The sequence below is a fragment of the Martes martes genome (assembly GCF_963455335.1).
Source record: "Martes martes genome assembly, chromosome: 4".
Lineage (NCBI taxonomy): Eukaryota > Metazoa > Chordata > Mammalia > Carnivora > Mustelidae > Martes > Martes martes.
The window spans coordinates 75,855,587-75,874,890 of record NC_137891.1 but is presented as its reverse complement, the minus strand read 5'-3'; the positions used below and the strand labels follow the sequence as shown (position 1 = coordinate 75,874,890).

The following is a 19,304-nucleotide window of genomic DNA, read 5'->3' as shown; positions in this document are numbered from 1 at the left end:
TCCGAGCCCACCCAGCCTGCGACCGGCACAAGGTAACACCAGGCTGAGAGCTCACTTCCTCGGCTTTGTCGCTGTAGCCAGCTTCCCCGCTCTAATACCTGTAAGCTCTGCGGCCCTCAGACACCCCCGGTCCTTCTGTGACCCCGCGGGACCTGGGGTTATGCTGACCCCGCCTGGGTTTCCCCCCCAGTTTAGCCTCTGGAGCGATGTCTCCCAGTGGAGCAGACTTTTAAAAGTCCCAATTTTGTGCTCCGTTGCTCCGCCGCTTGCTGGGAGCCGGCCCCTCCCCCCGCGGTCTATCTTCCTGTCGCTTTGGATTCACTTTTCCGCAGGTCCTACCTTTCAGAAAGTGATCGATTTTCTGTTTCTAGAATTGTTGCTCTTCTTCTCTTCGATTTCCCATTGGATTTGTAGGTGTTCACAATGGTTAGATAAGCTATCTAGCTGATCTCCTGCTACCCGATGTTGTCTCAGCCTGCTACTTCTCCGCCATCTTGACTCCTCCCGGAAGTTTGTATTTTTTATCTACTTCACCCATTCCACCCTCAAACCCTATCCCCTGTGGTAACCACCAAACTAATATCTGCATCTATGAGTCTAGGTTTTGTTTGTTTTGTTTTTTAAGCTCCACATATAAGTGAGATCATACAGTATTTATCTTTGTCTGACTTATTTTACTTAGCGTAATTCTCTCAAGGTCCATCTATGTTATTGCAAAGATTTCTTTCCTTTTTATGGCTGATTTTTACTGTGTGTTGGGGGGGTGTTGGTGGGTGGGTGTTTCTTTTTTATCCATTCATCCATTGATGGAAACATAAGTTGCTTCTCCTATTATTGTTGTATTGCTGTCAATTTTTCCCTTTGGTCTATTAATATTTACTTTACATATTTTGGTGGTCCTATGTTAGGTGTATATATGTATATTTATAAATGTTATATGTTTTTGCTGGTTTGACTCCATTATTATTATATAATGTCCCCTTCTTGTCTTTTATTACAGTCTTTTAAGTCTGTCTTGTCTGATATAAGTATAGCTACTCCAACTTTCTTTTTGTTTCCATTTACATAAAATATCTTTTTATATCCATTTACCTTCAATCTTTGCATGTCCTTACCACTAAGGGAGTTTCTTATAGACAGTATGTAGGTATGCCTTGTTGGTTTTTGTTTGTTTGTTTGTTTTTTTATCCATTCAGCAAATATATTTGTTTCAATTCATTAACAAAGTGATAACTGATGTGTATGTACTTATTGCTATTTTGTTAATTATTTTCTTGGTCTTTTTGTAGTTCCTCTTTGTTCCTTGCTTTTTCTCTCTTTGCTTGTGGTCTGATGACTTTCTTTAGTGTTATGTTTAGATTCTTTCTTATTTTCATTTCTGTGTTCATTGTTAAGTTTTTGCTTTATGCTTACCATGAGGATCACATGTATCATCCCATGTATATAGCAGTCTAATTTGTTGATGGCCACTTAAATTTGAACTCATTCCAAAATTTTACATTTTAACTCCCCCCACCATGTTTTTTTTTTTTGATGTCACATTTTACATTTTTAAAAATTTTACATACCCCTTAACTAATTATTGTAGTTTTTGTTAATTTTACTACTTTGTCTTTTAACCTTTATAGTAGCTTTATTAAGTGATTAATACGTTTCCTTTACTATATAATTACCTTTGTCAGAGAGGTTTTTACTTTCATATGTTTTCTTGCTATTAATAAGTGCTATTTTTACTCAGCTTAAAAAAAGTCTTTAATGTTTCTTGTGAGGCAAGTTTGGTAGTGATGAACTCTTCTAGCTTTTTCTTGTCTGGAATTCTGAATGATAATTTTGCCAAATAATGTATTCTTGGTTGGAATTTTTTTTTTTCCTCTTAGCATCCTGCATATGAAATGCCATTCCCTTCTGATGTACAAAGTTTCTGTTGAGAAATATGCTGATGAATTTTGGGGCTTCCCTTGAATGTGACGATTTGTTTTTCTCTTATTGATTTTAAGATTCTCTTTTTATCTTTGACTTTTGAAATTTTAATTATAATGTCTTGTCTTGGTGTGGATATCTTAGTGATCATCTTATTTGGAACTCTCTGGGCCTCCTGGACTTGAATATCTGTTTCCTTCCTCAGGTTAGGAAAGTTTTCAACCCTTATTTCTTCAAATAAATTTTATGCCCCTTTCTCTCTCTCTTCTCCTTGTGGGACCCCTATAATTCAAATATTATTCCACTTGATGTTGTCTTATAGGTCCCTTAAATTATCTTCATTTTTTAAAATTCTTGTTTTCTTTTTGCTGCTCTATCTGGGTGAGTTCCATTGCTTTGTCTTCCAGCACATTGATTCATTCTTCTGTTTGATCCAGTCTGCTGTTGAGTCCCTATAGTATATTTTCAGTTTGGTTATTTATTCTTCAGCTCTGTGACTTCAGTTTGGTTCTAATATCTTCTATCTCTTTGTTGAAGTTTTCACTGTATTTACACATTCTTCTTCCAAATTTAGTGAACATCTTTATGACCATTACTTTGAATCCTTTACCAGGTAGATAACTTATCTCCACATCATTAAGGTCTTTTTCTGGCATTGTTCATTAGTCTTATTCTTTCATTTGGAACATACTTCTCTGTTTCCTTATTTTGCTGGATTCTCTGGTTTTTATCTATATGTGAGGTGAAATATCTACCTCCCTCAGTCTTGAAGGAGTCACCTTGTGTAGGTGATGATTTTCTCATCTAACCTTGCCCTATCTCTTGGTTACCTCTCGAACTTTTGTGATTGTTTAAACCACTTGATTTATTCTTGATATGGCCCTGTTGTGGAGGGTGTGCCAAGATTTGTCAGTGTTCCAACAAGAGGAATCTATTTAGCATCAAGTTTCAGGTTGGTTAGAAGCCAGACCCTAGGTGGCAACTTTTAAAGTATACAAGTATATACAGTTTGTGGAACTGTAATCATAATCTCTGCTGGCCTACAGATCAGGAGGTCAGGAGATGTCCCTTGGGTGGCAGTTCTCAAAAGTAGATGAGTGTATAAGCTCCTTTCTTGGAGGTGTTGTTGAGCTGCAGTGAGGTCAAAGGGTTGTATAAAGGTGGTGTTTGTCTCCTTGCCCATGTTCTCTGGGAGGGCCTTCTTCACCTCTAGGTATGTGGGAAACCTGAAGTCTATCCCTCAAGCTGAAGCTTCAGATTAATATGCCTTTATCAAAGGAGTATTGAAGTTATGTTTTAGTCTGCTCTCTGTGCAGTGCCCTGGGAGGAGTGGCTTGTTAAGAACTGTCTTTCTAATTGTTACATTCCCATGGAGCTCAGGAATGCCAGCCCCTCGGCCACCAGGGCCACACAATCAAGGGGTGTCCCCTTTGTGGGTTGTGCATACTTGCTGGCTTTGGCTAGGCAACTGGAGAGTAAAAGCTTCAGGGCATGTTCACTGTTTTCTGAAAGGTGGTGTGATTGTGCCATGAATGGATCATGCTGCCTGCTTTAGGAAGGCACCAGGAGGATGGCACATTCAAGCTTGCTCACTCATGCTAGCCAGCTAGGTAGAGAGTGCAAAAACAGTGTCTACCAGTGCCTCTGTCTCCACCAGTTCAACTCTCTCCTGCACCTCCAGCAATGCTTTCAAGGTAGCTAATAAATCTTCACATAGAGTTTAGGTACTTTGAAAACTGCTGTTCTTTTCACTAAGTATCAGGGTGAAGTCGGACTGCACATAAATTTCTTAAAAGAAGAGTCTCAATTTCCTGTAGCACTTCAGGGCCAGAAGGTCTAGCCCACCCTCAATACCAAACTAGTCCAAGGCTGGCTGCCCCACACTATGGTGGTTCATCTCCTTTGCTTTATTTTATTCAGTCTTGCAATTTCATCTCTTTATTATAACATTCTTGTTCTTTTCTTTTAGCATTCCTTAGCTGAGCCTTCACCAAAATCTTGTCCCACTCTTTTCTTATTCACGTGCCTGGTCTAACATGAGTTTTGTTTCTTGTCTTCTATATCCCTCAAGTCTTATATTAAGAAAAATGCCAGTGATGTTCCTGCATCATAGAAAACAAAGACTATAAGTTGTAAAGTAAAATTAGAATAAAGAATTTTTGCTGTCAATTTCTCATGCTCTTGAGAGTGGGAGGGTCTCCTTCAATATCTTTATAAAACTCTCTCTTTATATCTTATATAAGAAAATACATGTTTTTTTCCCCTAGATTTACAAAAATGTTACAGAGATGTCACTGAGAGTTCCTATATATACCTCTCATTCAGTGTTACGTCTTACATTAGTGTGTTACACTGGTCACAACTAAGAAACCAATACTGATAGATTACTACTAACCCAACTTTGAACTTCATTTGAATTGCACTGATTTATCCACTAATTTTTATGGCAGGATCCTATCCAGGATACCACAGTACACTTGATCTTGATTTTCTTAGCTTCCTCTTGGCTGTGACAGTTTCTCAGACATTTTTTTTTTTTAAATTTTTGATGGCTTTGAGGGTTTTGAAGTATACTGGTTGAGTATTTTCAAAGAATGTATCTCTATTAGAATTTGTTTGATAATTTCCTCAGGTTTAGACTGGAGTTGTAGGGTTGGGGGAAGACCACAGACGAGAAGTGTCCTCATCCCATTTTTTAGGGGTACATGCTATCAACATGACTTATCACTGTGAATGTTGACCTAAATCACCTAGCCAAGGGAATGTTTGCCAGATTTCTCCACTGGAAAATTATACCCCACCCTTCCCATACTCTATTGTTTGGCAGCAAGTCACCAAATGCAGGTCACATGCAGGGTGGAAGTTAAGGAGGAAATTCATTTCCTTCTCCTGAAGGGGGTCATCTGTTTTTTTCATTCGACTTTCCTCTCAAGTACCACCATCTAGTAAAAATAAACTCTTTCTTATTCAAGACTATAGTAATTTTAAAATTTGTGGGAGTACAACGATGGAAACGATGTGTTTTCTGCTTTTCTATTGCAGATGTACATTTCAACTATGTTAGAGTTAAACAGGTTTTCGTTGGCCAGCTTTGGGACTTAATCACCATTTGTCTTTTTTTTTTTTTTTTTCTGATGGGAAAATGCATTTTAAGACTTTAATGACTCACCAATATACTTCAGAAACAAAGAACACCTTGTTAGTTGGAGGCTATTATGAAGTATGGAAAGAAACACATGCCTCCCTCTTTTTTTCTACATCAAATCTAAACCTGTGCTCCCAGCTCTTAAGACACTTCATTTTAAACCCTAAATTGCATCTCAATGTATTTGCTTTTAATCAGCTTGGGCTGCTATGCGTATTTGGAAATTAAAATATTGGGGCAATGCAACCCTCCAATTTCCTCTAGCAGTCATTGTTGGTACTTGTATCCGTTAGCACTAATCTGCTCTTTCCCCAACTTACTCCTAAACTTTAATTTCCATAGTACTTTTCCAAAATTTGCTTAAAAACCAATTTTTATTGATTTCTGAGCAGTCCAGATGTCTCTTTGCTTTTGGAACTTAGGTTTTTGAAAATCATGCTTATTGTTCTCATGGTTTTCAGAAGAAGTACAGGTTATTTGTCTGGGAAACATTTCTCCCAGAATATTTATCAAGTGCCTGTTAGTATGGCAGACACTGTGTTAGACTCTGGGCACAGAGTATATACATGGAAGATTGGTAGACTATTATACATCATAAAGTGTCCTTTACAAGGTCTTTCTTTAATTCTCCACTCTGCTACTGGACTGCTCATTCCAAAATGCAAAATTAGTGATGTCACTCTTTTTATCTTGAAGGCGTCAAGAATCTCTATAATTTTAGGAGAAGATACATCTTCTTAGCTTATCCCATAGGAATTGTGATACCAAGGAGCAGTCTTTCAAACTCCCAGGGTCTCATTTGACACTCTTTCTTTCAAATGGTGGTTAGACGCCTGTCTGCATTTTTTTCAAGTGTGTCTGAAAAACAGGCTTGGAGATAATTTTATTTCTCTTGGTTGTAAATTTTTTTTCTTTCTTTTTTTTTTTTAATTTATTTTAGAAGGAGTGCGAGGGGGGCAGAGGGAGAGGGAGAAGCAGGCTCCCCACTGAAGAGGGACCCCAATGCAATGGGGGGGTGGGTTGATCACAGCACCCTGGGGTCTGAAGGTAACTGTTTAACAAATGGAGCCACCAGGAAACTCTATTTTTCTTCCTTCCTTTCTTTCTTTCTTCCTCTTACTTTCTTTCTTTCTTTTTTTTTTTTTTTTTTTGACATTTAAAAACCATATGTTCTTCTATTCATTAAATTGAAGCCTGAAGAATGAATAAGAGTTAGGAAAATGGGTTTTGTGGTGGGGCACAGATGTAGACCAGATATTTGGAGAAGAGAGAAGATCTCCCCACCTCTGGGGGATGGTGCAGTGAAGGGTGTCTTGGTACATAGGAGGGGTTGCTGGCCAATAAGTAAAAGCAAATAGCTCTTCTGCACTAATTTGAAACAACTGGATGTGAAGCCCCTTATGTTTGATACTTAAGTGAAGAATCTTCAATTTGGTAGTTTTCTAAATAGATTCCAGAGAAAGGTTCTAGTACATATACCACTGGCTTATTCATCAAGACAGCTGTCTCCATAGCACTCAGTTACTTCATAATATAAGGTTAACTTTATTTTTTTCAAACAAAATTCTTATTAATAAACAAAAACACAAGAGAGGAGTGTAAGTATGGATAATCACCCTGTCTGAGTCTACTCAGGCTGCTAGAACAAAACACCACAGACTGGTGGTGACAAATATTCCATTTGTACCATAACACAAGTGGAATCCTTAATCTGATTAATATTTAACCACTGATTTTCCTGGCTGACCATAGGGAATAGCTGGGTCTACTTTATTTTTCACCTCTATCTTTTCAAGGTCAAATAAATTGAATAAAAATATTTAATATTGATTCTGTTTTACTCCCTACATCTCTCCTGAGTCCATGTATTCCTTCTCTAACATTAGATTGTTTAAACAAAACAAAAAACAAAAAACAAAAAAAAAAAAAAAAAGGAAGAAAGAAAGAAACATACTCCAGGTAAACCCTAACAAAGTCTGCTTTCCACCCTCACCTGATATGAATCTTTGGGGCACACGTTAACATGAATGCATATTCTGATATGGCTTCTAAGTTGAAACCTACAGGATAAGCTCAGTACCAACTGGTAAGTGTGAGGGCTTCCTGCAGAATGGGGAGGTTAGCCTGTCTCCCACGCTAGCTTCCATAGAAAAAGGTAGAACCTTGAGTGAGAAGTTCAGAGAGGTTCAAAAGCAGACTTTTGAGTAAGGGCCTTAGGTAGGCAAAAGATTCAGGCTTCTTTCTCTTCACCTAGTTGTAAGGATTAAGGGAAGTAAGGTGAAGAGAGGACCTCTATTCAAAATAAGGATGACCACGCTGGAAGCGAAGGGTCTCATGAATGAGGATGTGAAGTGAAGACTTGAAGAAAATGAAATAAACCTTTCGGATCCTTGGAGAAAATCATCCCAGAAAGCACAAACAGCATCTTCAGACTGTGGGCAGCATCCTTCTAGGTGTATTTGAAGTATCATAAGGACAGCAGGGTAGATGCAGAGGAGGGAGGGAATGGATGAATAGGGTCTAAAGGAAACTGGTTGCCCAGGAGTCAGATTATGTAGGGCTTTGCATGCCAAGGTGAAAAATGTTCTTTTTCTATGGTGAAAGATGAGAAGGTGTCGGATGAAGATAAGCCAGGGCTGGGGTCATAAGTGTGTGACCAGTGCAGGCACACAGGGCTCCAAGCTTGGAAGGGCCTCACACTTTATTGCATGGCCTTTGCCAATGTTTACTCTTTGAATCTGTGTTTTGCAAGTGAATTCTGATGGGACAATGAAGCACACACCAAAGGCTTAGAGCCTCAGCTCACAAGTGGTTCTGTTTTCACCTCCCTGCTTCCTTTGGATGGATTCTCTGCTACTTATTCTCCACCTCCTCGTGTATAGCCCTGCCTGATCTCCCCCTCCACACTCTCCTCTGTGTCCCAACACCATTGTCCTCCACCTTTAGTGGATCTCTGGGCACAGAAGTGGGGAGGGTTGGAGCCAGGTGTGTGCTCCATGGCATTTCAGGGTGAGGCAAGATGGTAACTTTCCTCTTCCTGGGCTGCCAGACCCAGGAGCCTTCAGCAGGGGTGTCTTGCCCATCTAGGATCCAAGTACTGAGCATGTCTCAGCGTAAAGGCTGCCGTCTGAGAATCGTTTGTCCGCTGTGTGCTGAAGCAGAAGCTTGTGGGAAAGGAGATTGTCTTCCTTGTCCCTCCCTGGGGTCATTGTGTACTGGCCCCACAAATTATGTCACCAAACCTGATTAAGCAGATGAATAGCATGATCCAGTTTGCTTATCAGAAGGATCACTGGGACTACTCTGTTGACTGTGGGGCAGCAAGGGAACAAACAGGAAGACCAGTAGGGAAGCAAGAAGTCCAGGGTGGAGAGAATTGTGAATCAAATCAGAATGGCATCAAGGAAGATGATAAAAAATGGTCAAATCAAAGTACATTTTGAACATAGAGCCAAAATGTATTTTCTGGCAGATGAGACATAGTGCCTAAGAGAACAAAGAGGCCAAGGATGACTCTACGTTTTTTTTTTGTTTGTTTTTTTTTTGTTTTGTTTTTTTTTGTTGTTGTTGTTGTTTTTCGGTTTGAGAAAAAAAAGGAGAGAGTTGCCATTAACTGGAATGAGGAAGAAGGAACAGATTCTGAGGGGTGAGGGAGGATGTGATGTGCAATTTCACACTATTTAAATTTGAGATGTCCATTAGGCATCTGCGTACAGACGTTGAAAAAGCTGTTTGGTGTATTCTGGGGTTCAGGGCATATCCAGCCTGGAGAAAAAAAAATATGGAGTTATCACCATATAGATGGTATTTTAAAACAGAAGATTTCATGAAATTATCAAGGGAGCAAGAGTACACAGAGAAAGATTTGAGGACTGAGCCTATTTAAAGATAGAGGAAATGAGAAAGAATTAGCAAAGGACCCAGAATTAGCAGAGAAGCAGGATTTGAGATGGAAAAAAAACGAATGTGTGGTACAGTGAAAGCCAAGTGAAGAATAGGGAGCCAATGGTCAACTAGGTCAGTGATGCTGAAGGTCCCAAGGAAGATGAGAAGTGAAGTAGGGATGGATGGTGCACACGTAGTGAGGGCAGTTTCACTGGGGCTGTTCTGGGTGTATCTGAGTGCATGCAGGAGGGTAGAAAGGGAATTGAAGAAAGCCAGCCCAGGCAACTCTAGAGGAACTCTGTGTGAAAGACTGTAGGGGAATTTTGAGGTGGCTAAAAGGGATTGGAATCAAAATAAGTTTTGGTGGGTCTCTCTCTCTCTCTCTCTCTGTGTGTGTGTGTGTGTGTGTGTGTGTTTACCTGTTTGTTTTTTGTTTTGCATTGTTTTTTAACTAATGGGTAAATAACAGCATGCTTGTATACTGATTGGGGTGTTCCCCCAGAGGGAAAATCCATGGTTATTTAAACTAGGTGTGAATTGTGCTTTTGAGCAGTGAAAAGGGATGGGAGGTCCCCTAGTATAGGCAGGAGGCTGAGTATGTGGGTACAAGTGTTGGTCAGGGGGCAAGAGGTACTGGGAGCTTTGTACATTTTCTTCTGATTGCTTTATTTTTCTACTGAAATGGGAAGCATCCGCTGATTAAGGGGAGAGGTATTTAAAATTTGAGAAGAGGGATACGTGGGTGGCTCAGTTGGTTGTGTCTGCCTTGGGCTTCGGGTCATGATTTCAGGGTCCTGGGGTCAAGCCTGGCATCTGGCTCCCTGCTTAGGGGGAGTCTGCCTCTTCTTCCCCTTCTGCCCCTCACCCAGTCCTCAGCCCCTGCTCTATATCTCTTTCAAATAAACAAAACCTTTAAAAAAAGTTTAAGAAGGGAAAATAAAAGAAATAATCATTTGGAAGATTAGAAGAGAAAAGGGATGAGGAAGGCATGGTGTGATGCTGAAGGGCCTGGGGTCTGCTGTAGGCTTCCTGTGATGATCTACAAGGAGCTCAGTCAGCATGGCTATACCCTTCCTCTGGCCATGGCCAGTTGCAGGGGCTCAGACCCACAGTCAGGGGAGAATGAGGTTTAAACAGGTTTGGTGTTTTGTCACGTAGAAGAGATGACAGGGATGAAGATGTGTTCGAGGCTGGGCTAATGGTGGCTGACCATGGAAGTTCAGCAATGTAAGGAAAAAGGTGAGGGCCAGATGGATTAAAGGGCATGAAAATGAAGTGGGATTGAATCCAAAGGTACTTGAGGGAGTGAGTTAACCATTTAGAAGCGATTAATCACGGTGGGATACTCGCAGTGGAGATGATGCTTGCAATTGGGTAATGCCATGGTTTAGATTTAGGACAACGGAAGTGAACCTCTGAGATTAAAAAATGGAAGACAAGATCATCAAAGAAGAGATTACAGTTCTGATAGGCCAGGAAACTCTATCAAAAACCAACTGATTCTGATGCAGGAGGTCCAAGAACAATGTTTTGAGGAAATCTCAATTTAGGGAGAGTGAACAAATTGAACATAAAATTTTAGAGTTAAACCAGAAAACATGAGACAGTGGAAGAAACGTGAAGAATATTAACAGAATATTGTGTACTTAGTGTTTGAATGGGCTTGACACAGTATCAGTTTACCTGTATCATTTAATATATTCCTGGCAACGACTGTGGACACTAGAGACTGTTGTCATCCTTATTTTATAGATGATGAACGTGAGAGCCAGGGAGGTTAAATAACATGCCCACGAACACTTCTGTCTGAGTTTGAACTCTGAGTGCTTAACCATTATGTCCATCTTCCTTGGCAGGTGCAGTGATTCTGATAGAGCAGGTGATATTAAAATCTGCATCCTGAGATGTGAATAATAGACTTATGGGATTAGAGACTCTTGAGAACAATATTGTATACAAAGACCAGAAATATGCATTATCTCATCTAATCCTCCTATTAATCTTGTGCATTAAGCTATTTGCCCAGATCCTGGGGCCAGTAAGTAGCAGAGCCTGGATGTGAATGCTTACCCTCTGAACTCCTACTTGAACACTCCTTCCACTACCTTCCACCATCACTTTCCAGCGATGGTCTAGACAGAGACTTTAAAAAGAGTCTAGACAGTTTTGAATAAATGTATTATTAAGGAAACCATTACTAGTTATTTCTTTTTAGAACCTAACAGGATAAGTCTCATAATTCCTATGTTTCCATGGGAACATAGTTAGTACAGAATGTGGCATTCTCCCTGTTGTGGAATGTTCTTTCTATAAATCTGTGCATTCATTCAACTATAATTTATTGAGCAAATAGTCTGTGCAGGTGCTGTGCTAGGTGCATAGTTACCAACTGAACAAGAAACATCCCTGGTCTAAAGGAACCTTCAGTAAGCTCCAGGCCATTAGAATCTCAGATATTCTGTAGGTCCTTTTCACATCTGGTGTATTTTTAAAGCACTACATTTGACCTAGAATACACTCCATCCCCTAGGACCTGGTCACCTAAGAGATCATACCTCTCCCCAATGGTTTGGCACACAGTAAGATCAGCTGTAGTGCCCTGGAGATGGAATCTTAGATTTGGACCTTGGGGAAATAGTACCAGTGTTATTCTAGAAAGAATTTTCTTACTCCAAGAGGATCCAAGTTTAAAACTAGTTTTAAAAATACACCCTTTGCCTGGCATTCTAACTCACTCAGTGGTACTGCATTGACCTTTATTCATTACTTGGCCATGCTTTTGCTAGAAATCCTGGATCTGTACATGCCACGTCATGTTTATGGGTTCTGTGGCCCAAAACCCTCCCGCCACACAGTCAGGAAAAGCCAAGTAAGGCAGGGCCGCCCCCCACCCGGTCCCTCTCGGGACAGATCTGTAAGAATGAAGGAGGACACATCCAGGGGTGGGGGAGAATTCTACTTTGTTCAGGTTTATGCTAAAACAGCAGATAAGGTTTAGCACCAGATGTCTGGGATGGCTATTTCTACATGCAGAAGTTCTTGTGCACTTCTACTTCATGATGCTACTAATTAAGAATGGCACACACACTGGTTCAAACTGAGCCTGTGTCTACAACAGGGAAGGAGGGGAGGGTGTTATGTTTTGCTTCCAGATTTAGAAGACCACAACTGGTGCTCTTAATGGCAGTGTAACACGTGTTGCCTCACTTCCCTCTGGTCTTAAAACATGTGAGTCACAGTGTAATTAAAGAATTACACTCTGTCTCTTACACTGCAAAAGTTAAGTGAGATAAATCGGACTAAGTTTTCTTGTTAAAAGAAGAAGAAGAAGAAGAAGAAGAAGAAGAAGAAGAAGAAGAAGAAGAAGAAGAAGAAGAAGAAGAATCCTGTATGTATTGGGTTTTTAAGAATTTTTTCAAAACCCCAAGTGTCCTGTATCCTCTTTATATCTAATTTGGTGAAACACTCCGATCACGGATTTAATTTATTCGAGTCATTTCTGGAATTGTGGGACCACACATCAAGTCCGTAACTCCTATAGCTTTAAGAGAAGGTAATTCTTGTTTTGGAGTAAGGGAGGTGGCGCCAACTCGCGGCTCCGCCGCTCCCCACCCGCCCGCGGGTACTCAGTTTCCCGCTGTTGCCAACCCCGCCCAGCCGCCCAGCGGCGCTCCGGGCAGCCGCCAGGGGTGCTGCGCTTCCCACTCAAGGGAGGTGACGGTCGAGGGCAGCCTCCCGGCCCGCCGCTCCCCTAACTCCGCTGCTTCCTGGACGCTGAGAGCGCGCGGGGCGTAGTGACCGGGAGGCGTGGGCCGGGGCCGCCCCCTCACCTCTGGGAGCCCGGCGCTCCGGCCCACCCAAGAACGCCGGCTACTCCTTCCCCCGAGGGCGCGGGCTGGGGCTCCCCGCGGACCCGCCCACTCGCCGCAGCACTCACAGCTCGCGGTTCTGCGCTCCGCTCGATGCCTTTGCGGGCCCTGCACGCCCTCACCCTCCCCAGCTCTTCCAAGGCCGGGCACACCCACTGCCGCTGCCAGCATTCAGGGCCCTGGGGTCCGAGTTAAACCCCATCTCCCAACCGTCGTCAGCCCTAGCTGTACACCCAGCCCTTCTCCAGGTACCCGCAGATCAGAACGGAATACAAAGAGGCCTGCGCCCCCAGAGCCTTCGCTGTTGCCACACCCGCTCGTGCCCACTCTTCTTCGACCTCCGCGAGGGCTGGACGCTGGGACACCCTCCTCTCTACGCCCTCCTGCCCCTCCCCCTGTGTCATTAATATCCACTCAGCGTTCCCCGAAATCTCGTGAGCTGGGGCCCTCGATCGTCCCCCTTCGACCTCTCCGCCGCCTCTCCTGGCCCCCGGGACCGGCTGGCCGCCCACCCCCACCACAGCAGCGCGTCTGGGTCCCGGCCCCTCCTCCGGGGCCCTCCTCCTCCCTCGCCCCTCCCCAGCCGGGGTGGGAGCGGCGGCAGCTGGAAGAGAAGGGATGAGGTCATCCTCTCCCTCGGAGTCAGCTGGTGGAGGAGAGGAAGCGGGAGGAGGGGGCGCGCGCGAGGGGAGGAGAGGAATGTGCAGGTCCGAGGAGCGCCGCGGCGGCCGCTGCTGCTCCTGCTGCTGGCGGCGGCGGCGGCTCGGGCGGCAGCCGCGGGGCTGGGACAGCGAGGAGCGCGGGCGGCTGGCAGGGGCGCGCGCGGGGCGCCGCGAGCAGCTTGGCTCCGCGCAGGCAGCCAGGCGGCGCTCCTGCCGGCCCCAGGCGCGCCGCTAGCCCGGCCCAGCGCCCAGCCCGGCGGGCGGCGGCGGGCGAGCCGGCGCAGGAGCAGGAGGAGGGGGAGCCGCGCCGCCAGGGAGGGAAGCCGGGGCGAGGCGAGGAGGTGGCGGGAGGAGGAGACAGCGGGGAAAGGTGTCAGATAAAGGAGGGCTCTCCTCCGGTTTGGAGTCATCATGGCCGCTAAGTCAGACGGGAGGCTGAAAATGAAGAAGAGCAGCGACGTGGCGTTCACCCCGCTGCAGAACTCGGACCACTCGGGCTCGGTGCAGGGATTGGCTCCGGGCTTGCCGTCGGGGTCGGGAGCCGAGGACGAGGAGGCGGCCGGGGGCGGCTGCTGCCCGGACGGCGGCGGCTGCTCGCGCTGCTGCTGCTGCTGCGCTGGGAGCGGCGGCTCGGGCGGCGGCTCCGGGGGCTTGGGCGGCCAGGGCGGCGGCGTTGGCGGCCCGGGCAGCAGCGGGGCGGGCTCGGCGGCGCTGTGCCTGCGCCTGGGCAGGGAGCAGCGGCGCTACTCGCTGTGGGACTGCCTCTGGATCCTGGCTGCCGTGGCCGTGTACTTCGCGGACGTGGGCACGGACATCTGGCTTGCCGTGGACTACTACTTGCGCGGCCAACGCTGGTGGTTCGGGCTCACGCTCTTCTTCGTGGTGCTCGGCTCGCTCTCCGTTCAAGTGTTCAGCTTCCGCTGGTTTGTGCACGATTTCAGCACCGAGGACAGCGCCACGACCGCAGCTGCCTCCAGCTGCCCGCAGCCTGGAGCCGATTGCAAGACGGTGGCCAGCAGTGGGTCTGCAGCCGCGGAAGGCGAGGCTCGTCCTTCCACGCCTCAAAGGCAAGCATCCAACGCCAGTAAGAGCAACATCGCCGCCACCAACAGTGGCAGCAACAGTAGCGGGGCCACCCGGGCCAGCGGCAAACACAGGTCTGCGTCCTGCTCCTTCTGCATCTGGCTCCTGCAGTCACTCATCCATATCTTGCAGCTCGGGCAAATCTGGAGGTACCGTATCAGGGGTGGGGAAGAGGGAGATGTGCTGCTGCTACTACATCCTCACTGCTCTGCTTTTGCACGGAAATTGTTTAGGGTTGCTCTGGTAGTAACCCTAGGCACACTCTTTGAGTTTTTTGTTTTTGTTTTTTTTTTCTTTTTCTTAAACTGGGTTTCGCATTTTGAAGATTTGTGATTACATCCTAGGGTGGGAGGGAAGTGAGAAACAAGGGACAGGCAGCAAAGTGGTTTTGATCAACCTATCCCTTCTGTGTTCCAACTCTGCTTTACTAGCTTCTCTGTGTTTATATGCTATCCCCTCCCCATTTTTAGTGACATTATTTCAGTGAGTAGGAGAGGATTCTTGTCACATATTCTAAAAATCCTTTTTTATTAAGTCGAATTCTAGGTGTATATTGCAATTTGGATGGCTTCTTTTGTTCCATGTTGCTAATTCTAGTTATATGGGAATTCTTACTGCTGTGAGGTACCCACCTTTTAATTCTCACTGTTGGAGAAGTACTGCGCTCCAAGTAAAAAGCTTAGTTGGTAGAAGGCTTGTCTTTTTCTTGGAGAACACCTATACCTATATCTCTATCTATAATCTATATTTATATCTATCTCCATATATGAGTAAGTACACTTTATGAGGCCCAGACTTACCTTTATGATGCACTTTGTGATTATTTTACCATATTCCCATATTCTGATTTCTCATACAACTAAGAACCCTTGGAAAAGGGGTAGTGTGTCTTATAAACTTTAATTGTACTTGGCACCTTTATTGGTTGCTCTGCTACTTGTCATCTGATCTACCAAGTCTTTTCACACAGATATCACTTCCACTTAGAAACTAGAATACAAGGCTAAACTCTCTGGGCAGAGAGAGCTGTCATTTGAGCAGTCACTGCCTAGATTTAAGAATATAATGAAACAGTTTGCTCAGAAATATGTTCCTCCAACTTTTATATGTTTTTAATGGATTTTTGAAGCAATATTTTATACCTACAAAAGTGCCTTGCATTTTTTGATGTTAACATTCCAAAGCTTTTGGGGTTTCCAATGACTTGATGAGTGTGTAGTCTAAGTAAAATGGGAAAACTTCCTTGTAAGTACACCAATGTGGGGCTATATGCTGCTAGGCTGGTGTCCATTTCAATTTCATTCATAGTAACCTTTGTGATAAAGACATTAGAAATTATTAACTCTACTGAGGTATTCCATGTGGAAAGGACTCAGAGAATTTGTGGAATAAGACTAAATACTTCTTTTATTTGTGGTGAACAGTAGTGTTTTCATTGAGAAGAGCAAATGTGGTTATTTTGCAAACTTTTCTGGGACCATTGCTTTATAAAGCAGGGAAAACATTGTCATAGACGGTGATGTGAAACTTTTTTTTCAAACAGATACTTTCTGGAAAAGGGGCATATGATATGCAGTTAGACAAATTGATGTTGGAAACCTCCATGTTTTGGACTCAAAGGACTTTGAAATGTCAGTTAAATGTGATAGCTGTTATGTTCCATGAATGACTATTATGAAGATTTACAGCTTGATTCTCCTATTCAAGTTTGATGAATAACTCAAATGTTTGTGTTAATTACTGAAATTGTTTAGTGGCTAGGTGTATATGATTAGTAGTTTTAATCTGATAATGTGGAAAATGAAGCTTAACATTCTATTTGTTAACTTTTGCAAACTTTATGCAGGATTTGGAAATCACTTATTTTCAATCACATTTAAAATGTTTACATTTATGTCAATAATGCAAACACTTCTCAATATATTAACTGAGGAACTATCCATTGCTTCCAACAGATTGCTACTTTGTGAAAAATATCATATCAAATTCTGTAAACTGAAAAATAATTTTAATTAACTTTGTATTTCCGAGTGGAAAAATGACATTTAGTTATCTCAGGACATAAAATGCAGGAAATGAGAAATAATTCAGAAAAGGAAGGGCCTAAATGTCATGTCATGTCAGTGAGACCATAGCCACTGGGTCAACTGGCCACATGGAAAAACTGATCAAGGGGGAGGTGGGATGGAAGGGTAAGGTTTCATGCAGAAGGAAAAGCACAGGCTGTCCAACAAATGCATTAACCAACCCAACCCTTGGAGAAACTGTGTTCACACATGACTCCTCTTTGTTAAGTATTTCTACAATGTTTTCCTTAGAGGTTTTGAAATTTTTCCTGCTAATGTATGGTTGTCTAGGAGGAAGTATGTTGAAATTATTTTCAGATACTTATCTATATTTTCAGAATAATATGCTTCATATGTAAGTCTGAATTATCTAATCTAACTGTTCTTGGATTCTAGTTAAGATATTTGGAGGCTAGTGGGGGTAACTTGGTGATTCTAGTTAAGATATTTGGAGGCTAGTGGGGTAAATTGGTGGAAATATGATCTAAGATTCAGCCTCACTTTCTCTTTATGAAATATGTTCAAACAAACCAACAAACAAACTTTAGCCTAGAGTAGGACATTAGAAAGGGATCAGGAAGTTCATGCAATTCAGTTGCATTCTGAATTGTTTCAGCTTTTCCAAGTGTGGAATATTGGAATGAAACTTGGTAGCAGATGCATCTTTGAGATGATAAGCTGATGAAATGCAGTTCATCTCAGATTATTGTATCAGATCATTATCTTAGACCATGAGGTGCCTTAAATTAGAGCACCTTTCTGCTTCTTCTAGCTTTTCTTTTCCATACATTATACACAAATGTTGCAGAAACACCAAGGTTCTGAATGGTTCAAAGCTCTGCGGTCATTATTCATGTTTTAACATGCTACTTTCTAAGATCAATAAAATAGATTTTAGCTAGTTTGGTAACTTTTCCTTGTATTTCCATGAAATTCTAGTTATTTTAGGTAAGAGCACGATTCTAAAAGCCTCCGTAGATACAGTCCTTTGAAATAGCATCAAAGTGTTTGCTTGTTCAGAAATAGCTATTTGAAACATTTTGCGCAAGATTTGAATGTATTTATACATTTATTACAAATGCAACTGCTGAAAGCAATGATACATATTCATTTTAATTAAGGTTTACTAATGGTAAATTAATGGCAGCTTTTAAAGTCACAGGAGTTGATTCTGAGAAAGAGCCATTTGAAATAATGAAGTCAACTTTTGCTACCACGTGAAAAGAACAATTATGACTTTAAAGGAAATGTGCCTTCAAATGAAAAAGTACTTTTTTTTTTCTTGTTCATTTCATATGATTTCAGAAGTTACTAAGAGGACAGTTCAGCCAGTGGGAATCACAAATGCCCCATCAGAACAGTTTTTAGTCTTCACACTCATGATCAATTAAATCTAGATGCCCTTTTCCTTCAGAATTTATGACTCTTAAAATTCTACCTTAATTTTTCCTGTGTATGTATAGTATATATATATTTGTTTGTCTTCTAAAGGCAAGGAGGCATATTGCAAAAAAGTTTATGAGTCAGTGGATGGTAGAATGGGGGATATTTTTTATTATTTTACTATTTTGGTTTTTGTTTCTGATTATCTATCATGAGGGTCCTGTGGAGAACACTTGGTGAAAGAATATTTCTGCTTTTCTCATGCTTGATAGTCCATAAGGTCTAATATGTGTCCCTTATTCCAGTAAATTGGAAAATGGCAGCTTAAATGGAGTTAAACAGATCTCTCTACAGCAGGACTTCTCAGAAACTTTAATAAGCTAGTGTGCAGTTATCAATAACTTTTTAAGGGTATACTCACTAAATACTCTTGTGATGATGTGGCACTTAGGGAACTTCGAGAAACATTGTTCTAAGTCATTCATAAACCTGGCCAAACAATAATAATAATAATAATAATAATAACAATTTTATATAGCACTTATAAAATTCATAAATATTTTTATACTCTCTATCTCGTCTAAGTTTTAGAGTAACCCAAGAGAAAATCATTAGTATCTCTCTCTATATAAGAAAACTGGCTTAGAGAGACTCATTAACTGTCACAAAATTCCCTCTCCATTATGTGATAGGAGCCAGGCCCACCTTACCCTAAAGTTTGTGCTCTTTGGGGATCAGTTAGCTTATCTCGAACTGCCAACGTGGATAATAATGACAACAATGTATGACAATGACACTTTACACACCAAGCATGCCAACTGGGAGAGGAACTGCCGTTTCAACAGGATAGGAGGTCCATCCAGTAACACACCTAGTCAACTGGCAGAATAGCAACCGGGCCGCAGCTTGTCTGATCTTAAGGCCAGTTACACCGTGTGGACATGTGAGCTTGTTACATTAAATCCCAGCCCAGTAACATGGCCTTGCAGTGCCATTAATGATTAAATGGCGGAATGTATGTGAACATGTGGAAAGTGCTTTGCAGGTGATAAAGAGGATAGAGAAATAGCATCTAGGTTAAACCTTTGAGTACTGAAAAAGTACTTGATTGATTTGGAGTTAGTTCTGAATTCTGATATAGGTCAGGCAGGATCAGTGGTCACTTTCCTGTATATTTGTGTTCCCTCTACTACATATTAATTAATTTATTCATTCAACATATAGTGAGTCCCTACTCTATGCAAAGCTCTGTGTTATTTGCTAGCTACCCCAAGCTGGATAAAATACACAT

At 42.5% G+C, this 19,304-nt stretch overlaps 1 protein-coding gene across 1 annotated transcript in view; it reads left to right on the top strand.

Annotated features, from left to right (window-relative positions):
- Positions 1–13,518: 13,518 nt before the first annotated feature.
- Positions 13,519–19,304, top strand: part of XKR4 (XK related 4) — a gene marked incomplete at both ends in the record, with an annotated part of 404,143 nt that continues 398,357 nt past the window's right edge. Inside the window, 2 exons of the mRNA XM_080801398.1 lie at positions 13,519–13,600; positions 13,888–14,713. Coding sequence (XP_080657524.1) covers positions 13,519–13,600; positions 13,888–14,713 — 908 coding nt within the window. The remainder of the gene's footprint in view (positions 13,601–13,887; positions 14,714–19,304) is intronic.